At 44.9% G+C, this 22686-nt stretch overlaps 1 protein-coding gene across 1 annotated transcript in view; it reads left to right on the top strand.

Annotated features, from left to right (window-relative positions):
* RAB31 (RAB31, member RAS oncogene family) overlaps positions 1-22686 on the top strand; it is an 81938-nt gene that overhangs the window by 53610 nt on the left and 5642 nt on the right. The window contains exon 6 of the mRNA XM_070452646.1: positions 17625-17734. Within this exon, the coding sequence (XP_070308747.1) occupies positions 17625-17734 (110 nt within the window). The remainder of the gene's footprint in view (positions 1-17624; positions 17735-22686) is intronic.

Genomic DNA, 22686 nt, shown 5'->3' with positions numbered 1-22686 from the left:
CCTGAGACAGCCTGATATCTAGAATGCCCAGCCGAATGGCTTTCACTTCTGTGGTTGGAAGGAGGTGGGGTGGGCAGATGGAGGTGGGCTCTGCTGAGAGAAAGCCTCTGTTAGCCGACACCACGGATTGTGGTAAAGGTGTGACTTTCTGTGAACTAAGCCTTGAAGATCGTGGGAGAACTGATGGGTGACAGTTTAAGCAAAACATGATTTAAACGTGAATGAAATTAGGACTCTTGATTACAGAGAATTGAAACCCAATTGAAATTAATTTCAGCAAAGAGTGGAATTTGTTGCAAGGCACTCATGGCTCAGACGGTAAAGAATCCACCTGCAATGCAGGAGACTCGGATTCGAGTCGTGGGTCGGGAAAACCCCCTGGAGGAGGACAGGGCAACCCGATCCAGTATTCTTCTATGGATAATTCCGTGGACAGAAGAGCCTGGTGGGTTATAGTCCATGGGGTTGCAGACAGTTGGATATGACTAAGTGACTAACACTTTCAGTTTTCACTGGTATCCACATAGTGAAAAAACAGAGGTGCCTTTAGCTCTGATATTTGGTTTGTTCCATTTTTGGTCTCTAGAAAGATCCTGGCCTGATGCTCTATCTGTTTCTAAATTGCCGTGGAAGGATTGCCCCACTTCATAACACAGCATTTGTGGCCGAGGAAGAGGATGTGATTGGGACGTGATTTACATGAATATAAAACTCTGGAAGACAGTTGGGCAATCTCTTTTAAAACCAAGCATGAAATCATTGTGTGTTTAGCAATCACACTCTTGGGGCATTTATCCCAGAGAAATGAAAATGTGGGTTCACAGAAAACCAGCATGTGAGTGTTCATAGAAGCCTTGTTAGTGGCAGAATCAGTCCGCCTGTCCTTGAGTGGACACAGCAGGTGAGTCACACTGTGCAATACTTCTCAGCAATGTAAAGAAACAGAACAGATGCAAGCCACCTGGACGAACCTGCAGGGAAATACAGCTGAGTGAGTAAAGCCAGTACCAAGGGTTTCATGGTGTATGATTGGTGTATGATTCTACTTTATAATGTTTGGGGAGTGAAGCCATTTTTGAAACAGAGGGGGATTAGCAGTTATGGTCGGGATGATTGTGGGGGGTGGGGGGAGGAAGGGCCTCATGGACATCCTTGTGATGCTGGAACTGTCTCCTCTCTGTGGGCGGGGGGGACACGCAAACCACACGGGTGACAAAACTGTGTAGAGCTTAATTCATACAGAGGAGCACCAGTAAAACCAGGAGAATCTGAACGAGATGGAGTGTGGGTGTCAGGATTCTGCAAAATGGTGCCGTTTGGGAAAACAGAGCAACGTGTACAAGGACTCTCGGTATTATTTCTTGTAACTACGAGTGAATCCACAACTACTCTAGTAAAAGTTTCAATTCACCAAAAACTAGATTTAGATTTAAAAAAAATTAAATCTTAGGCAGTGGTGTGTGTGTGCATATGTATATGTGCACATACCTGCATATTATATATATTGTATATGATGAACTAAAGCTTTGTAAACACACTGAGCCAAAGAATGAATTTAACCACTCCCTGCCCCCCTCCATGCACACACATGCTGTACAGAACAACAGTGGAACTATATAAAAACTCCCATTTAAGACAGCCTGGAGGGGGAAGCCTGGTGGACGGGTCCTTGCCCGAAGGATAAACTTTCTGCCTCTAGACAGAAATAGTCTGGTAAGTGATAGGCCTGTGAACCTAGCGGGCACCTGCTGTTGATTCCTGTCCATGGCAGCGGAGTCGAGTTCTTGGTCAGCCAGTCCAGCTGCTCCGGATTCCGCCTGCTGGTACGACTTTTCTGGGACATTAGCCAAGTATACACTCGAGACCTTATTTAGAGCTTGACCTTCTTTTACTTTAATCTGAATTACTTGGCTTCTTCTGTAATTGCCAGAGACTACAGTTTGGTTTTCACTGGGAATTGGAGAAGGAGCGTATATAGATTTGGGGTGTGTGTGTGTGTGTGTGTGTGTGTGTAGGGGGGACCAGGCTCACCTAACAGACGAGAGTAAATAGATTTGGGGTGTGTGTGTGTAGGGGGAGCCAGGCTCACCTAACAGATTTTGGTTGGTTGTGTAAGCCTTTTAATCCTTGTGCTGAGCTATGCCTGGCATAGTTTGAAAGTACCCTGGAATTGAATTGGGATCAACTTCCTGACTTGACTCAGCCCACTGGAGGCCCTGTGGGAAGTACATGGAAAGAGAAGAAAGTGTCTCCTTAGAGCTCTTTCCTTTGTTTGGGGAGCCAAGAGGCCCACACGGTGGGAGAGGGGGAAAGTGCCTAGTGAGCAATAAAAACTATGTTAATAAAGTTCCCTGTTCGGGTGCAGGAGGGCAGAGGGATTCGGGAACAGGAAAGCGCACAGTCACGGAGGTGATGGGGAAGGCCTTGGATACCACGTGTCGCACACTGGGCTGTTCAGGAGGAGCGGGTAGGAGGCGATGCCGGGAAGGGAGGACAGTGGACAGAGGCAGGCACGAGGGAGGGCCTTTGACGGGTGTCATGGGGGCCTGTGACAGGCCTGCGCTTGGGAATGGGGAGAAGACGGTGGGTGGTATGGGGACAGTCTGTAAACAGCTTACAAGTGTGTGGAGTGTTTGGGTTGATGTGCGTGGGGTCCTGCCTCCTGCTTGGGTCTCTCATACCCGGGGCTCCATTGTCTATCAATCACGACTCTGTCTTCTCCTGAGCCTCTGTGGCCTCAGCTTCTCAACACAGAGCTTCGTGGAGTCACCAGTAACTAAAGCTGGGGAGCTTACCTGCCAGCCTCGGGGCAGGCATGGGGACCACTGAGGTTCCTGCAGTTCCCTGGGTAACAGCCAGACCGAGAGCCTGGGCTGAGGGCTGGATGGTGCAGGCTCGGCCCCCCATGCAGCTGCCCGAGACACACACCAGCCCCATCAGAAGTCACCAGGCACCAGTGCTTTCAAGTTTGGGGAGAAAGGCAAGGGCTGTAGCAGATGAGAAATATATTTGGAAATACATATTTTTGACTAAGAAAACACAAATTGCTTTCACTGCTTACATGTGACTTTAAAGCTCATTCCAGTCTTCACAGTGGGCCAAAAATGGTCTAAGTGTTTCTTTAAAATTATACAGACCAAATGATAGGACTTTAGATGTTGGGTGGTAAAAATCCAATTTATTCCAAATACCGAAAAGCACAAAAGCCAGTGAACCAGTACAAAACCCAGTACAGTAGTCAAAAACCTCTACTGTACAAGATGTGGAAATATGCCGCAAGTTTTAAAACCCAACCAGGGAATTCCCTGGCAGTCCATTAGTTAAGACTCTGAATTTTCACCACCCTGGGTTCAATCCCTGGTCGGGGAACTAAGATTCCGCAAGCCTCAAGGTGCAATACAAACAAACAAGTAAATGAGTGAATGAATCAACGGACCCAGCATTTTCCTTACGTGAGATAAGGAGGCGTAGAGTCTGCCCTGTTACAGCGTGTGCTGTGAGCCCTGAGATGCACGATTTTCTGTGCTGTGTGGGGGCCAAGCCTGCATCCCTCATCCAAGCAGGAGGAAGGAACTGATGATTGTCCTTCCCAGACAATGGTCTGGGATTGCTTTCCATTTCAGTTATAAAAGTACTCTTAATGAAGAGACGGGAGGAGGGGGCGGCAGAGGAGGAAATGGTTGGATGGCATCACCGACTTGATGGACATGAGTTTGAACAAACTCCGGGAGATAGTGAAGGACGTGGAAGCCTGGCGTGCTGCAGTCCCTGGGGTTGCAGAATCTGACAGCACTTAGAGGCTGAACAACAGCAACAACTTAATGAAGAGTCTATAAAACATTCACGTGTATCTTAAAGGATCATATGAATTTTAAAGAACAAAATGAACAGTTCTGAACCTACGAGTTCTCCAATCACATCCCCTTCTCTCCCTGCAGAAGTCTCTGCTGCTGACTTCTGCGGTAGCCATCGTTTTTTCCTTTGTACTTTGCCGCCCATGTTTGCCCTTCTAAACATTAGGCTGAGGCTTGCCTGCTTTTGAACTTTGCACAAATGAAATAACCTATGTGTCTTAGATGATGTCTTGTTTCTCACCCTGGGAGATGTCCTGACAAAAGTTAACTGTACTTTGCCCGTTTCCAGCACATGGTTCTGTTTGAACTGAGTCCCCATCCTGCAGTGGTGGGTATTTCCGTGATTTCTGGCTTGTTGTTACTATGAACAGTGCTTCTTGAATATTCTTGCACGTCTCTTAGTGCCAAGTGTAAGCACTCCTCTAGGCTCGAGTGTGTGAGGGCCTAATTGCTGAATCATGAGCTCAGTTTTACCGAGGTGACACCAAGGTTTTCCAAAGGGGGCACCGGCTGTGCAGGAGACACCTAGTGCTTTCTGCCCTTAGTGCTGTAAGACGCCAGGGCGAGGAGAGAGAGCTGATAAGAATTTCAGTTTGCTTTTCCCCAGTTACCAGCCAGGTTGGCATGTTATTGTTTATTGGCCATTGAGACTTCTCCTTGTGTGAAGAACCTGTTCAAGTCTTTGCCATTCTTTTCTGTTGGGATGTTTGCCTTAATCTTACTTACTCATAGCATGTGGTGGCTCACCGACCAATCAGAAGACATGGGATCCATTCCTGGGTTGGGAAGATCCCCTGGAGAAGGGAATGGCAACCCACTTCAGTTTTCTTGTCTGGAGAATCTCATGGACAGAGGAGCCGAGGGGACTACAGTCCATGGGGTCGAAAAGACTTGGACACGAGTGTTAACAACATTTGTCTATCTATGTGTTATCTATCTTTGATAGTATATGCTGAAATATCTTCTTTAGGTTTATGTCTTATATTTTCACTGTCTTTATATTTTTACATCATCAGAAGTCTGTAATTCCTACCTAAGAGAATTAATCTTTTTTTTTTTTTCCTTTATACTTTTTTTTGACATGGAGGGTGGAGGGAGGATGAGTCATTTAAGAAATCTTTCCACACCCCTAAGATCAAGAAGATATTCCCTGTGTTGATTATCTTTGAAAAGCTTTGCAGTTTTGTTTTCCCGTCTGTCCTTAAGTCACTTGGCCTTGATTTTGTACATGCTGCTTCGGTTCTCCTATGTAGACGTCCAGGTGTCTCAGGACTGCTGGTTGTAACGTTCGTTCTCTCCCCTCTGCAGTCTCTCCATCTCAGTCCTAGGTCACGTGCCGTGGTGCACAGGTGTGTTTCTAGGGCTCTCGGTTCTGTTTTACCAGCCTGCTTAGTCATCGGCACACCTATACTCCTCTGATTTAATCATCACAGCCTTATCGTGAGTCTTGGACTTCTGATATGGTCTGGAATCTCTGTAACCGATACTTGTTGGCCAAAGGAGGTTTCATGAGAGTGTATGGTGTGACTGTGGATTTGTGTGTTGTGTTCTGCTGGAGATTAGGAGAGAGTTGGGGCCCAAATCTACATGTGTATATTGAGGAGTGGTTATTTTTAGAGCTAATTTTAAACTTAGTAGCGTGTGTGTTCAGTGGTGTCTGACTCTTTGCCACTTCCTGGACTGTATCCTACCAGGCTCCCCTGTCCATAGAATTCTCCAGGCAAGTATACTGGAGTGGGTTGCCATTAACTTCTTCAGGGGATCTTCCTGATCCAAGGATCAAACCCTGGTCTGCCCATTGCAGGCAGATTCTTTACTATCTGAGTCACCAGAGAAGCCCAGTCACCAGGGAAGCCTAAATAAACTTTATTTTAGAATAGTCTTTATTATTACAGAAACATTGCAAAGTTAGTATACAGTTCTCATATACCCCACATCTAGTTTTCCCTATGTAAAAAATATTTGTTTATTTATGACTGCACTGGATCTTCCTTGCTACATGCGGACTTTCTCTAGCTGTAGAGAGCAGGGGTTACTCTCTGGGTGCGGTGCAAGGGCTTCTCAATGCAGTGGCTTCTCTAGGTGCAGATCACAGGCTCAGTAGTTGTGGCACACAGGCTTGGTTGCCACACAGCATGTGGGATCTTCTCAGACCAGGGCTCAAACCAGTGTCCCCTGCATTGGCAGGTGGATTCTTATCCTCTGTGCCACCAGGGAAGCGCCGATTCCCCTACTTTTAACATCTTACAATGATTACTGTGGTACATTTGTCACAACTGAGCAACCTATCAGTTCAGTTCAGTCACTCAGTTGTGTCCGACTCTGTGACCCCATGGACCATAGCACGCCAGGCCTCGCTGTCCATCACCAACTCCCGGAGTTTACCAAAACTCATGTCCATTGAGTTGGTGATGCCATCCAACCATCTCATCCTCTGTCATCCCCTTCTCCTCCTGTCCCCAATCTTTCCCAGCATCAGGATCTTTTCAAATGAGTCAGCTCTTCTCATCAGATGGCCAAAGTATTGGAGTTTCAGCTTCAATATCAGTCCTTCCAATGAACGCTCAGGGCTGATCTCCTTTAGGATGGACTGGTTGGATCTCCTTGCAGTCCAGGGGACTCTCAAGAGTCTTCTCCAACACCACAGTTCAAAAGCATCAATTCTTCAGCACTCAGCTTTCTTTATAGTCCAACTCTCACATCCATACATGACTACCAGAAAAACCATAGGCTGACTAGACGAACCTTTGTTAGCAAAGTAATGTCTCTGCTTTTTAATATGCTGTCTAGGTTGGTCATAACTTTCCTTTTAAGGAGCAAGTGTCTTTTAATTTCATGGCTGCAGTCACCATCTGCAGTGATTTTGGAGTCCAGAAAAGTAAAGTCTGTTTATTTTTTTACTGTTTCCACTGTTTCTCTGTCTATTTGCCATGAAGTGATGGGACTGGATGCCATGATCTTAGTTTTCTAAATGTTGAGCTTTCAGCCAACTTTTTCACTCTCCTCTTTCACTTTCATCAAGAGGCTCTTTAGTTCTTCACTTTCTGCCATAAGGGTGGTATCATCTGCATATGTGAGGTTATTGTTATTTCTCTTGGCAATCTTGATTCCAGCTTGTGCTTCTTCCAGCCCAGCATTTCTCATGATGTACTCTGCATATAAGCTAAATAAGCAGAGTGACAATATACAGCCTTGATGTACTCCTTTCCTAACTTAGAACCAGTCTATTGTTCCATGTCCAGCTCTAACTGTTGCTTCCTGACCTGCATACAGATTTCTCAAGAGGCAAATCAGGTGGTCTGGTATTCTCATCTCTTTAAGAATTTTCCACAATTTATTGTGAGTGAGTCAAAGGCTTTGGTATAGTCAATAAAGCAGAAATAGATGTTTTTCTGGAATTCTCTTGCTTTTTCGGTGATCCAGCACATGTTGGCCATTTGATCTCTGATTCCTCTCCCTTATCTAAATCCAGCTTGAACATCTGGAAGTTCATGGTTCACATATTGCTGAAGCATGGCTTGGAGAATTTTGAGCATTACTTTAACTAGTGTGTGAGATAAGTGCAATTGTGCAGTAGTTTGAGCATTCTTTGGGATTGCCTTTCTTTGGGGTTGGAATGAAAACTGACCTTTTCCAGTCCTGTGGCCACTGCTGAGTTTTCCAAATTTGCTGGCATATTGAGTGCAGCACTTGCACAGCATCATCTTTTAGGATTTGAAGTAGCTCAACTGGAATTCCATCACCTCCACTAGCTTTGTTTGTAGTGATGCTTCCTAAGGCCCACTTGACTTCATATTCCAGGATGTCTGGAGTGATCACACCATCGTGATTATCTGTGTTGTGAAGATCTTTTTTGTACAGTTCTTCCTTGTATTCTTGCCACCTCTTCTTAATATCTTCTGCTTCTCTTAGATACATACCATTTCTGTCCTTTATTGAGCCCATCTTTGCATGAAATGTTCCCTTGGTATCTCTAGTTTTCTTGAAGAGATCTCTAGTCTTTCCCATTCTATTGTTTTCCTCTATTTCTTCGCACTGATCGCTGAGGAAGACTTTCTTATCTCTCCTTGCTATTCTTTGGAACTCTGCATTCAAATGGGTCTATCTTTCCTTTTCTCCTTTTCTTTTCATTTCTCTTCTTTTCACACCTATATTCCTTAGTTATTGATATTTCATTATTGATACTCTTATTAACTTTATTGATTGTATCGATACTTTATTATTAACTACAGTCCATACATTACTGAGATTTCACTACTTTCCCCTTATATCCCTTTTTTATTCTGGGATCCCATCCAGAACACTATATCACCTTCAGTTGCCAGGTCTCTTTAGGATCTTTGGGCTGGGACAGGTTCTCAGACTTCCTTTGTTTTTGATGACCTTGACAGTTTTTAGTACTGGTCACATAGTTTGGAGACTGTCTCTTCTTTGGGGTCTGTCTGCTTGTTTCTCATGTTTGGACTGGGGGCGGGCGTATGTTTAGGGGAAGAAGACCACAGAAGTGAAGTGCTCTTTTCCTGACTTTGTTACCAGTTAAGCAAGGGTTTGTGTTATCAGCATGATAAAATCCCTGGTGAGGTGAACCTTGACCTCCTGGCCGAGGTGGTGACTGTAAAGTTACCCTCCCCCACTCTTTGGAAGGCGGTCCCTGGGCACAGCCCACACTTGAGGGTGGGGATTGTGCCCCACCTCCTTGAGGGAGGAGTCCCGATGTGAGTTATTTGTAATTCTTCTGCAGGTGAAATTCGTCTCCCCTCCCTGATTTTTATATTTAGTCATTTATCTGTATCAGTGTGAACTCACAGATATTTATAAGCTTAAGTTATAGTGCAATATTGTGTTACTTAATTTGTTGCTCAAATTGCTCCAACTTTGGCCACTGGGAGCCCTTTCAGTTGCTCCTGTGTTCCTTTAACAAATTCCTGTCATTTTGGTTCTTGAGCATTTCCTTACTTTTTGGCACAAGGAGATGTTCCCGCCTCATCTTGTGTGTTTTAGGCTACAGCTCTAGACTCAGCCATTTCTGCAAGCAGCTCTTGTTGCTTCTACTGGAAAAGGGTATTTAGAAACCAAAATCTGGGATGAGTGTGCTCATTGCTACTGGAATGTCGTTAAGTCTAGGTAAACAGACCTAGGAAATATGTGTATGGATGCTAACTGGAGTATACACTCACATGTATCTATAATTATTTCTATAATCATTCATTTGTATCTGTATTAAGATAAATGTGAATTTATACTGATGCCTCTGATTCTAATCCAAAACCACAGGACTTTTTCTAACCTTCTTAAGGGGTTGGGGGAGAGATTTTTTAAAAGTCAGCAACTAACACACATTTAAGCAGAGGGACAAGCTTTTGTTCCTGGAGATTTTCTTAGAATATACTAGTCTTTCGTCTTTCACTTTACATATTGCCCAGACCTTTCAGAGCTCAAAATGTAACTTCTGTGAAGATTTATAGCCATGTCAGTGGTTACTTTCAAATGGCACAATATTTACTTAAGTACTGTTCACTTAAATAGTGGACTGAGTCACACTGCTAACCTGAACTGAATGCTTACTGTGTGCCAGAAACTGTTATGAGTAGTTTATCTTAATCTTCACAGCCCTGTCTGTGAGAGTTACCATCATTCTCCCAACTTGCCAATAAGGAAGCAGAGACACAGATTGAGGAGCTTACCCGGATCCTGTGGCTGAGAAGGTGTGGGGTCCAGCTTCAAACCCAGGTATCTGTCCCAGACATCACTTTGCCGACTAAGGTCCGTCTAGTCAAAGCTGTGGTTTTTTCAGCAGTCATGTGTGGATGTGAGAGTTGTACCATGAAGGAGGCTGAGCACTGAAGAATTGATGCTTTTGAACTGTGATGCTGGAGACTTTAGAGTCCCTTGGATAGCAAGGAGATCAAACCAGTTCATCCTAAAGGAAATCCACCCTCAATATCCATAGAAGGACTGATGCTGAAGCTGAAGCTCCAGTACTCTGGCCACCTGATGGGAAGAGTGAACTCTTTGAAAAAGATCCTGATGCTGGAAGATTGAGGGCAGGAGGAGAAGGGGGCGACAGGATGAGACGGTTGGATGGCATCACTGACTTACTGGACATGAGTTTGAGCAAACTCTGGGAGATTCTGAAGGACAGGGAAGCCTGGCGTGCTGCAGTCCATGGGGTCACAAAGAGCTGGACATGACTTAGCGACTGAACAACAACAGCATCTGTCCCAGAGCTGACGTTCATGCTTTATTCATCTCTTAAGAAGTAAGAATAGTATCCAGGAGAGACAGTGATTTCTGAATTACCAAGAGAAAATAAATGGTGACTGATTTGATAGAGAATTTCAAGCTAATGACTTTTTCCAGTGGTTTCCCTGGCCTCTTGGGACTAGCCTGTTTCTGTCTGGAGAAGGCGTGTTAGGAGGTGGAGGAAATGGCCAGGCCCCCCCTTGAGACCCTGTGTTTTCTGCTCAGTCTTCATTCAATTCAAATTGTGACATTTTCATGAGAAAACAGTCCGTCTAAATCTGTGGCAGGAACCCGACACTGGCTTGTTTGAACTTGACACCAGGAATGTGACCTGGTGGATAGCATTTACAGGCACATATTAACGAGCAGGCTTGGCCTCCTGGGAGCAGAAACCCTTCCCAGGGTACACATGCCAAGTGCTTTAACTGTAAGTGCTTAGAATCATTATAAAGAGTTATTGTCCAATCAGATATTTATTGCAAAGGTAGGAATTCTTTTTTTTTTAAATTCATTTAAGTTTTAGTTCCACCTTACAAATAAGTCAATCTGAGAATCTAAAAGTACTGGCATGTTGAGCAGAGATTTTGTGGCTTCACTTATTGCTAAAATGGTTGCCTCTCTGGGTGTTACACAAATATCTTGGATATTTAGATAAAGTACGAGCTGGTGGGAGCACAGTAAGCCTTGATTATTCATTTCAGTGGCTGCTCGAAGGAGCTGGGGAGACGGAGACCACTTCAGGGCACATGACAGCCTTTGCAAACAGCCTGCAACCTGCCTCTGCTGGGTCTTGATGGGATGTTGCGATTTCCATTGCTTTTGGCTAGAATGCCTTAAACACGAGGGAGGTTTTGACAAAAGTAATGCCAGCAGACAGTCGACAGCCTCTCCCACTCATGGTGCCGTGTTGTGTCCTCATGGCCAGCTGAGTTGGTGGTATAAGCTTGACCTTGGAAGGGGGCTATGATTGGAGGAGAGAGTAAACTTACAGGGCAGACATTTTTCAGTGAAATGGTAGCTGTCTTATCCCAAGTGGTTGGCAGAATATCAAATGCTTGCTCAGTGCTGGTATGGTATTTTAGAAATATAATGTACACACTAGAACATACCAGAACCACTTGCTCTTTGGGAATAGCTCAGGAGTCCATTTTTCTTTTATCACTTATAAAACGGTGTCTGATAAATGTATACTTTATTATATCCTGGGTATATAGTCATCATAATATAGATAACCAAACTCTGGACTTCATAGTGTCAGATTATGAATCACATAGACTGCAAAAATATCAAACTCAGGATCTTACCTCTACCTTCTATGAGAGTTGTTCTCAAGCTATCAAAAGTGTAAGAAGATATTCAGAAGTTGCTACAATGCCCATTTCTGAGATGAGCCCACTAAACATTCTGGTTCAGTAGGTCTGGACACAGGGGTCTTCATTTCTAATAAGCCCCAAATTATCATGGAATCGGAGGTCTGTAGAACATACCTGACACTGACGCCCTTCAAGATGCCCGGTGGCATCCTCTGAAGACATCTCGAGAAGCTTCGTGACTATTGTCATGAGACAGGAGAAGAGCAGGAACCTTGGATGTTTGTCATTTTGCTTCTTTGTTTTTGGAAAATCCCATGGATGGAGGAGCCCGGTGGGCTTTAGTCCAAGGGGTCGCAGAGAGTCGGACACGACTGAGTGACTTCACTTCACTTCACTTCTTTGTTTTTAGCATCAAAGTGTTTTGTTTTTTAACATATGTGTTTACTCTTCTGGGAGAATGGAGACTTTGTGCATTTTCTCTAAGACACCTGGGAACGTCTTAGAAGATGTGGTTGGGTTGTTCTGCAGTTACCCACGAACTTTTCGGAATCACATGGTGACGCTGCCTGCAGAGTTTGAGCCTTCCTCTCTCTCACATGCTAACACTACAGATAGTAGTCATTTCATCTTGACCAGTCTGATGTGTGAATAATGTGATCCTCATTTTCATGTGCATTTCTTTCATCGCAAGCAGGATTAGGAAAACTAAGATTATCAACTGAAGAACTATTCTTTACTTATATATAATAAATAATCAATTAGGAAATCAAGCTGAAGTGAAAACACTCTTTAAATAACAATGTATATCTGAGTAATAGACTTTTTTGCTGTGTGTGTCATTTTAAAAATTTGAAATATTGTTAATTCCTAGGAATGAATTTAGCAAGAATTGAGCTAGACCTACATAGATAAATGTTACAGTTCTAGGTAGGATAAAAAAGGTGCTTTTTCCTTGGATAGTAAAACTGAGTAGTATTGTAGAAATGTCAGTTTGTTCTAAATTAAATCTTGAATTCACTGAGATTCCAGGTAAATTACCTCAAATAATTTGAAGTAACACTTTAGAAAGGGTTTTACAAAATTATCCTAAAATTCACCTAGAAAGATAAATAGGCAAAAATAGTTAGTATTGGAAGGACTAATCTCAGCATATATTAAAATATATTTTAATAATTCAGTAATAAAACAATATAGCATGTCACAGAAATGGACAGAAAATCAATAAGCAGACTACAGAATCTAAGACATAGGGTGAAATATGTAGGGGTATTTAGTATACAATAAAGGTGATCTTTAAACAAGTGCAAAAAAGGGGATAGTTCAGTACATGGTTTGGGGATAATTAGGAAAAAATGAGAGAAAATAAATTCAAAACGGATCAAGGATTTAGGTGCCAAGTAACAAACCATAAAAGTTAGAGAAAGCAGTTGAATTTTTAAAAATAACCTTGGAATGAACTATTTAATAATGATACAAAACTCAGAAGACATAGAAGAAAATGATCAGTAAGTCTGATTATATAAAAACTCCTGTATGGAAAAAATGCCACTGACAATATCTAAATACAAATGGTAAGCTGAAAGAAATGCAGAAAATATATTACAAAAGGCTAGGTTCCTTAATATGCAAAGAGCACTTACAAATAAATAAGAAAAATCCAAACAATCCAAACCAAAGTGTGCAGAGAACAAGCACAAGAATTTCATAGAACAAAAAAAAAAAAAAAAGAATTTCATAGAACAAGTATCTGTGGCTTATAAAAAGTTATGTTCCATCTCTGAATAAAAGTTACTCTGAATTAATGTCCGATTTTTCTCATGGAGAAAGAACTTTATAATGTAATTTTACTCTTGGAGTGATTTATGAAAGTTAGTGTATCCAATATTTTGGCCACCTGATGGGAAGAACTGACTCATTGGAAAAGACCCTGATGCTGGGAAAGATTGAGGGCAGCAGGAGAAGGGGACAACAGAGGATGAGATGGTTGGATGGCTTCACCGATTCAATGGACATGAGTTTGAGCCGGCTCCAGGAGTTAGTGATGGACAGCGAGGCCTGGTGTGCTGCAGTCCGTGGGTTTGTAAAGAGTTAAGACACGACTGAGTGACTGAATAACACCAACAAATGTATTTAATGCTGTAGCCTGTGTTCCCTGTTTTTCTGTGGAGTAGTGACGCGTTGCCTGGGAGCCTTTCTGGGTGATTAAACAAGGGTCATGAGTCAGATAAACCTCCTTGGGCTCGGATGTACTTTGGGCCTTCTGTTTGCCTGTTTCCTCCACTTGATTCATTTCCTCAATCTTTGGGACGTTTGCTAAGAAAGTTGTACCATCTTTGTAAAGATTTATTCTGGAAACTTTGGTCTATCTTGTTTGTGTGCCAGGCACTGTTTTGAGCACTTTATGGTATCAACTTATATTTAACATGGAAAAGTGTTCATGCCATCTGGCAGCAAAGGGGGCTTAGACCTGAGCGAGGGAGACGTGAAGAGGCTGGTCACTGAAGGAGAAAATCTCACTCCCGTAAGCAGCAGGCTGGGCTGCCTTTCTGACGTGAGTGCTGTCCCGTGACACATTGTGAACGAGAGTTCAAGGCCAGAGCATTGCACTTCTGCACGGGAGGCCCACGGAGGTCACCGCTCCCTGCTGTCAGGAATGGCACCCAAGGGCGGGGTGCTGGTCTGCCCCGGCCTGCTGACTGGACTCCCCTCCTCACGGGCGGGGCCCCCGGAGTGCCTTCTTGGGGTCCCTGCCCCCCCTCCCCCGCCATCCATGGAGGAGGCTCGCGGGGAATTAAATAACCCCAGACTGGAATGAGTCAGCTGCTGCGTTGCTGGGTTACACCCGCCAACAACAAAACAAGGACCCTCGTTGGGCAGCCCGGCCTGTGGAGACGTCTGGAGCCACAGGAATGTGGGTTCCCGCCCTCCTCCCCCGTGGGGAGCCTCCCAGAACTGGTGGCCTCTGCCTGGATGGCTGGTGCGTGGACCTCCCTGCAGTGTGACCTCTGAGGACTGTTGGAGCTTGGGGCTGGGGGAGATGCCCCCTCTCGTGTGTTTTTCAGCCCTACGTCTCCCTCCTGGCTGGGTGAATCTTCGCTCCTTCCCTGCCCACACTCCCCATACTTCCCCTGAAGGCTGCTTGGACCCCCTTTACCTGAGTTCTCCTCTCTGCTGAAGGCCACTCCCGGTGACGGTCACCCTGACATTCAGCAGGTGCTGACTGATTGCCTCGTAGGTGCCCGGCCCTGTTAGGATTCCTGTGTGTGTCCTCAGGCACTCAGTCATGTCTGATTCTTTGCCACGCCATGGACTGTAGCCCTCCAGGCTCCTGTGGCCATGGGATTCTCCAGGAATACTGGAGTGTGTTGCCATTCCCTTCTCCAGGGGATCTTCCTGACCCTAGATCAAACCTGGGTCTCCTGCATTGCAGGGTGATTTCTTATCATCTCAGCCACCAGGGAAGCCTCCCCAAAACAAACTGTGGTCCTGATCACAAAAATCCACAGCACATTCAGGTGACAAGTCTCACCAGGGCTCTGGGCTCTCAAGGAGGGGATGCTGCGCTGCACTCTCTAGGAGGCCTCGTGTGGACGGTCATCAGGGGGATGCGGAAGGGTGTGTGAGAGCAGAGACCCAGAGACAGACGTGAACTCCGGAAGCACCCAGAATGGCTGTCGCCTGGGCATGAACAGGGAGGTCTAAGGCAGGAAGCCAAGGCAGTGGGTTTTACAGGTTAGAAGACATGGATGAATTCTGTTCACAGGAACATTTGGTGGATTTGTGTGTTGATCCCCTCGGTGGGTCTGGGGGTGATGACTGCAAGAGCTGGAGGACCAGTCAGAGGCACCCACAGGAACTTAGTTGAGGCACAGCATTTTTGGAAGTCCTGCTTTCCTGGATGTAACTTCATCTTGAAAGTCTAAAAGTACTCTTTCTCATCAAAATCGACCTGCTGTGTGCTTATGCCTTGGCTTGGGTGGACTTGCTTCAGTTTCCCTATGGAAAGCCTAACAAAGCACCCAGCCTATGGCAGACACTTGGTAAATGTTTGTTGAAGGAACTGAAGGAAAGTTACGGATGCCGTGGTCTTTTGTGAGGGTGATCGCAGAAGGCCTGTCTCCAAGGTGCCCTCCAACCCCCTCCCCGGGCTGTGCGTGACCTCTCCTGACTCAGCTGAAAGGCTTCCCAAGGCCACCTGTTGGTCGCGCGTCTGCTGGAGGCCCGAGGCAGCACACGCTCACCTTCCCAGGGTCTGCTTTCAGATTGTAGCTGTACTGTTTGTTCCAACAACAGTTCTCCGACACCCATTGGGTGTCCTGCAGTCCAGCTCATTTCTGATGCTAATCTCAGTTCACTGATGAGGGAGAGGGATGCCCCTGGCCCCCCAGGCTCCCAGAGCGGGAACCTGTTCTTCAGGACAGTCCACACTTGGCCCCTGTCCCCAACCCTGCCTGCACCGTGCCTCACTCTGGGGACATTTCTTTGTAAAGACTGAAGGAACAGCCTCAGGAACGTGGGTTCCTATTGGGTGGTTGGATGGGAGCAGTGTGAGCAGAACCTGCTGGGCTGGCCCTGCCTCCTCCCCGAGTCATCACGTCACCTTGGCAGGTCATCTGTTTAACGAGACCTGTTTCTAAACCTGGGGGAAATCGGAGGACACGCTTGTCCTCTCTCCACCTTCCAGGGCCCAGCGTTGTCAGCTGTGAGAGCATCAGCCCTCCTCGAAGTCTTCCCGTCACCCTCAGGGTGGGTGGTTTGGATTTTGTCATGAGTGACTTTGTTCTCACCATAATCCTGGTAGACAGTATTCTATTCCTCTTGGTCACACTGGACACACTGGAGCCTGAACTGACCTTCCCTCCTTTGAGGGGAGGGTTCTCCGCAGCTTCCTTGTGGCCAGAGGGCCCCCCCACCACACACCTGTGAGCACACACAGTCTCCTCTGCTCCACCTTAGGGCAGGGAGGAGCCCCATCCTTTGAGCTTTGGTTTGATAAAGACGGCCAGGAAGAAAAAGAAAAAAAAGTAGAGTAACTTGCCAAACTGAACCTGAAAAAGCCCTCTTCTGGGATATTTCATCTGTAAAATTCATCGCCACCAAAAGACTGAAGAGTTTGGTTTTTTTAAACAACTGAGAGGCCTGGGGGCTTGTCTGTTAGAAACGAGGAAGAGAGTAGATTCAAAAGGGTCGTTTTGCCCGGAGTGTCCTTGGTGAGAATGATAAGGCGAGTGTAGAGTCCAGCCGACATGGCTCAGGGGTCCACGTGGCAGTGGGTCCCACACCACGTGAGGGGTGAGGGCGCACCCCACCTGGGGGACCACTGTCACTGCCCCTGGTGGCCACACTTCAGTGGCCTCCTCTGTGGCACCTGCCCAGGTTCTGTGGATCAGACGCTCAGCTCTCCACCCCTCCACTCCTGAGCACTTACTTTGTTATCTCCGTGTTGCAGGCATTGTAATAGTGTGGCTTAGTGTGTCCATAGCTGTGTGTGTAGGTTCCATAAGGCAGGGACTGCCTACAAGAAAGAGCTGGCATCCAACCGTTCTCTCTAAATATTGGTTGAATCAATGAATAAACTTCTGGAGAATAGGAACTGTGTCTTTTTTAATCTTTCAATCTGTCGCAATATCTTCACCTGAGAAAGTACATCAATAAATGTCTTTTTAGATTATTCATCTGGATTGAGTTCATGTCCTAAACCTTTGCAGTAACAGCCTTTTAAAGGAGAAAGTTCAAATACGCCATTGGAACTGTAAATGTGTTCATTGCCAGTCTTCCAGATCACGTCATGTATTTTCTCTGATTTGTAAAAGGCAATATACAGAAAGTGTTAGAAAAGCACATATGCAAGTGTGTGCACATGTGCAGTTTTTAAAAAACATTGAGTCATTATTATAGGAAAAAAATTTGGAACCCATCCTAACTGAAAGCTGGCCTCACTTGTAATGCCTTTCCTACTGTTCTGCAATTCTCTCCTTTGGTAGGACCAGGGACAGTAGCTTATATATGCATGTCCTGTCTCAATGGATGCCAGAGACTGGGTTTCAAGCTTGAAAAAGCTTCACCCACGTTTCTAATACTTACTAGGCGACTGAGTTGTTATTCTGCAGGCCCATGAGGGAGCTGTTTGCACGTGAGCTGTTTGTTTGCTCTGCTGGGTTATTTATTCTGTACAGATGGGCACTCACCTCTCCTGGTCTGCCCTCTTTTCCAGGGAGGTGCCCTTGAAGGATGCCAGGGAGTATGCGGAGTCCATTGGTGCTGTCGTAGTTGAGACAAGTGCAAAGAACGCGATTAATATCGAAGAGCTCTTTCAAGGAATCAGTAAGTACCTGGTTTGTGTTTTCAGCATAGTTTGCATCTTTATGCTTCTGGAGCTCAGAGGATAAAAGCCACAGAGCTCTGGAGCAGAGCATTTCCTCTGAGTCAATTTATCTGATGCCACAGACGCTAAACCCTGCAGCCTTGCCCAGGTTCCTGCAGACCCACCCGACCCCTCTCTGATTTCTTTCTCCAAGAGTCTGTGCTTTCACCTGTCCAGTCTGTGTTTCACGACTCAGAATGAAGTAACTCCGTTGCAAAATAAAATTTATTTTACTTACAGAATTACGTATTCTATAGCATTTATGTTCCTGTGTTGAGGGGAGGAAAAAGAAAACAGAGAGTGAGAAAGATATGGAAAACCAAAGTCACCCATGAAGCTGAATGACTCTGGGCAAAGGAGACAAGAGTAGCTAGTAGTCATTTTTTGTGTCTGGTGATCATCAACAAGAAACAGTGTCTCCCTCCTACGTGACCTGTGGGTAAAGAGTCGATGTGGAAAGGTTTTCCTCATTTCTGATCTTTTTTTTTTTTTTAATTAGAGTATAGTTGATTTACAATGTCATGTTAGTTTCAGGTGTAGAGCAGTCATTCAGTTATACACGTCTGTGTGTCTATATATGTATTATGTATATATATGTATTCTTTTTCAGATTATTTTCCCTTATAGGCTATTACACGATATTGAGTAGAGTCTTTTTTGTTTATCTGCATCACATACAGTTGTGTGCATCTGTCACCCTGCCCCTGTGTAGCTCCCCGTATTTTCCAGAGCTCTCTCCCAGCATCAGTGCAGCTCTGTGTACCTGAAATTCACCTTGGGATTTCTCCAAGAGCTAGGAAGCCTCCCAAGGTTTATGCAAAGTCATGTTTTCAATAAAAAATGACCTAACGACTTCACAGAAGAAAACAAACCTAAATCCAAGCATTAGTCTCTTCATTCGAAAGATATTCCCTTGCACAGCTCAGCCAGTATAAATCTCTTCATGCATATGAGGTTTTTTTCTTTTCCCTTCCATGTGGCATGTGGGATTTTAGCTTCTCGACTAGGAATTGAAACTGTAACCGCCCCCCCTACCCCCCCGCAGTGGAAGCACAGGGTCTTAACCACTGGGCTGCTAGGAAAGTCCCTTTCTTTTTTTTTCTTCTTTTTTTATATGAGGTCTTTATGGCTTAAAGTGATGGGGACTTTGCATAAGGAATTCCTGAGAGCCTGGCGGTCTACTTCATTTAGGAGAAACAAATGTTTTGCTTATGTAGTGCTTAGTCACTCAGTCGTGTCTGACTGTTTGTGACCCTTTGAACTGTAGCCCGCCAGGCTACTCTGTCCATGGGATTTTTCAGGCATTTTTCTTATACTGGGTAATTACGTCTGAAATAAATAATTGCTTCAATGTTTACTAGCTCATTAATGCCCCGTTTATCTTATGAAATCGTCTCTGTTATCGTCCCTGCTTTACATGAGGACATTGAGGTGTGGAGAGGTTTGCAACTTACTCCCATCACAGGGGGTCAGTCCTGAGAGCAGGACTCCAGAACCCATGCTTTGAGCCGCCAGTCTGTTCACTTCTTATTGCAGATGGCAACTTCTGGTAACGTTATTCATGATGGTGAAAAACAGGAAATGACTTAACTGCCCAAAACTTGGGAAATGATTTTTTAATAATGGTGGAACACCAGTATAAACTAGTGATTAAAAACAAGGATGTAAATTTGTCTTTACTGACATAAAAAGATAAATTGTTGTGTGTGAAACAGAAATTACAGGGCACTTTGTATAATATCCTGATTTTATAAAATGTGAATCATAGACTACATTCCCTGGTGGCTCAGATGGTAAATAATCTGCCTGCATTGAGGGAGACTTGGGTTCCATCCTTGAGTTGGGAAGATGCCCTGGAGGAGGGCATGGCAACCCACTGTAGTATTCTTGCCTGGAGAATCCTTATGGACAGAGGATGCTGGAGGGCTATAGTCCATGGGGTCGAAAAGAGTCAGACATGACTGAGAGACTAAGTACGTAGACTATGTAATTGTAAATATATGCTTTTGGGCAGAGTCAAAGGGAACACACTTGTTAGAATGTTAACAGTGGTTGTTTCTTGGTGTTGAGATTGCAGGGGACTTAAAAAAAAAGACTTTGTTATGGAAAAATGTAAACATATACACCAGTAAACTGAAAAATGTAATGAACATCAGGTACGGTCATCACTTGGTGCCCTTGGAGGATTGCTTCCGGGACCACTGACACCAAATCCGAAGATGCTCAGTCCCTTGTATAAAAGAGCATTGTATTTTTGTATAACCTACGCACATCCTCCCATATACTTTAAATCATCTCTAGATTGCAAATAATACCTAAGACCATAACAATGCTATGCAGTTGTAAATACAGTATAAATGCTATTCAAATAGTTGCCAGTGTGGCAAACTCAAATTTTGCTTTTTGGAACTTTCCAGAATTTTTTTCTTGACTATTTTCAGTCTGAGGTAAGTTGGATCTGAGGATACAGAACCTGCAGATGTATGGGGCATACCATTCTCATAACCAAACTGCCTTCATCCCTACCCCACACTTCCCCCAGCCTGCCCCTCCTCCCACACCTGTATTATTTTGAAGGGAATCCAGGACATCATTTCATCTGTAAATATTTTCAGTATGTAACTTTTTTTTAACAAAGCAATTACATGGTGGCATTCATTGTCATAATGCTATTATATTAATGACATTGAACTTGTGATGTTCAGATTTTTAGTAGCTTATAATTATCAGAAATGATTTGTTTGCATTTAACAGTATGTTTGGGTCAGGATGCAAATAAGCTCCATGTACAGTGATAAAATTAGCTGGTGTACCTTTTAAGCTTCTCCTTCACAGTAGGTTCCCTCCATGCAGTTTCTTTATTTGAGCAATTAGGTCATTTGTCCTGATCCAAGTTTGTTGTTCGGTTGCTAAATTGTGTCTGACTCCTTGTGATCCCATGAATTGCAGCACACCAGGCTCCCCTGCCCTCCACTATCTCCAGAAGTTTGCTCAGACTCCTGTCCATTGAGTTGGTGATGCCATCCAACACCCTCATCCTCTGTTGCCCCCTTTTCCTGCTCTCAGTCTTTCCCAGCATCAGGGTCTTTGCAGTGAGTCAACTCTTCACATCAGGTGGCCAAAGTATTGGAGCTTCAGCTTCAGCATCAGTCCTTCCAATGAATATTCACAGTTGATTTCCTTTAGGATTGACTGGTTTGATCTCCTTGCAGTCCAAGGGACACTTAAGAGTCTCCCATGGCATGCCATAGCATGAGTAAAAATTTGTTAATCCATTCACCTACACATGTGGGTGGTTTTCAGGTTTTAGTGATTACAGGCAAGGCTGTGATAAGATTTCACGCACAAGTTTCTGTGTGGATAAACACCTAGAAGGAGCGTGGCTGGCTCCTCTCATAGGCAGTAGTCCATATTCTAAGGGTCCCCCAGCCTGTGTCCCAAAGTGGTTTTAGCATTTTTCACTCCCACCTCTAATTCCGCAGAGCTCCAGTAGCTCCAGTTCCTTGCCAGCAGGTGGGACGACCAGTTGTTAAATTTCAACCATTCGGATGGGAATGTGATGCTCTCTCTTTGTGGTTTTGACATCCATCTTCTGATGACCGACAGTGTTGAGGGCCTGTTCATCAATCCTTGTGTCTCCTCTGGTGAAGTGTCTGTTCAACTTTTTCCCATTTTGTATGGATTTGCTGTTTTTTTAAAGTATTGATCTCTCTTGACTGTGCTGGGTCTTTGTTGCTGAATGTGGGCTTTTCTCTAGCTCCAGCATTCGGGGGCTCCTTTTCGTTTCAGGGCTCTGGCTTCTCACTGCAGTGATTTCTCTTGTTGTGGAGTGCTGGCTTCCACAGCTACCGCACGTGGGCTTCAGTAGTCTTGGCTTGTGGGATTAGTTGCTCTGCAGCATGCGGGCTCTTCCTGGACCAGGGATCGAACCTGTGTCCTCTGTGTTTGCTGGTGGATTCTTAACCACTGGACCACAAGGCAAGTCCCTTGAGTTGTTTTCTTATTTCTTCACTTAATGATCAGCAGTGGCTCATCAGTTGTAATAAATGGTCCCCACGCATGACAGGTGTTAAGATAGAGGACATTGGGGATGAGGGGGAGGAGTGTATGAAGACTGTCTGAACTTCATGCTTGATTTTTTCTGTAAACCTAGAACTGCCCCTCCCCCCACATATAGTCTCCTCATTTTTTTTAAGAAGGAAAGTGGTGTCTTTGAATAGCAAGGAAGCCTAATGATTTTAAAGGAACGTAAGCCCTTCCACGTTGAAGACGTTTGGTGTTTTGGATTCAAGATCAGTGGTGATCTCGCCCCTTACTTTCTTCTTTGCTGGGGCACCACTGTTTCCACGACTCCTGGACTTGAACTTCAGTTTTCTTCCTCCCTCTCTCACCCTCCTGCCTCCGATCAGTTGTCACGTCTGCCAGGTATCTTCCTGCAGTCCTCCTTCCCTCCCTATTTTCTACTTCTTTCCATGGCACTCTCATTATCCCTGACCAGGATTTCCTGCCAGCATCCTGGCTGAATCCACTTCCTGAATCCTACGCCATGCTCATCCTGCACAGAGTGTTAGCGCCTTCCTAGGTCTAGATGCTAATATTCCAGGTTATCTTGCAGTCCCAATGTTGTCTTCTTGATGGCAGCAAAAGGACAGTTCAGAGGATGACCTCAGGTGTCACAAGTGTGGCGCCAGCCCCATTCTGTATTCCTGGGGCAGGGCCACCTGATCGTGAGCTCTGCAGTGGGTCAGAGAGGACCCCCCCACCCCCCGCACCAAATAGAGAGACTGGGAGATCGTGATTAAGAGCAAATGCTGCTGAGTCCTAGTAAACAAAGTCAGTTTGTTAGTGTGTTAGTCAGTCGTGTCTGACTCTTTGTGACCCCATGGACTGTAGCCCACCAGGCTCCTCTGTC

This window comes from Odocoileus virginianus, chromosome 22, assembly GCF_023699985.2.
Source record: "Odocoileus virginianus isolate 20LAN1187 ecotype Illinois chromosome 22, Ovbor_1.2, whole genome shotgun sequence".
Classification (NCBI taxonomy): domain Eukaryota; kingdom Metazoa; phylum Chordata; class Mammalia; order Artiodactyla; family Cervidae; genus Odocoileus; species Odocoileus virginianus.
Note: the sequence above shows the minus strand (reverse complement) of the source record. Positions and strands in the feature narration are given on the sequence as shown.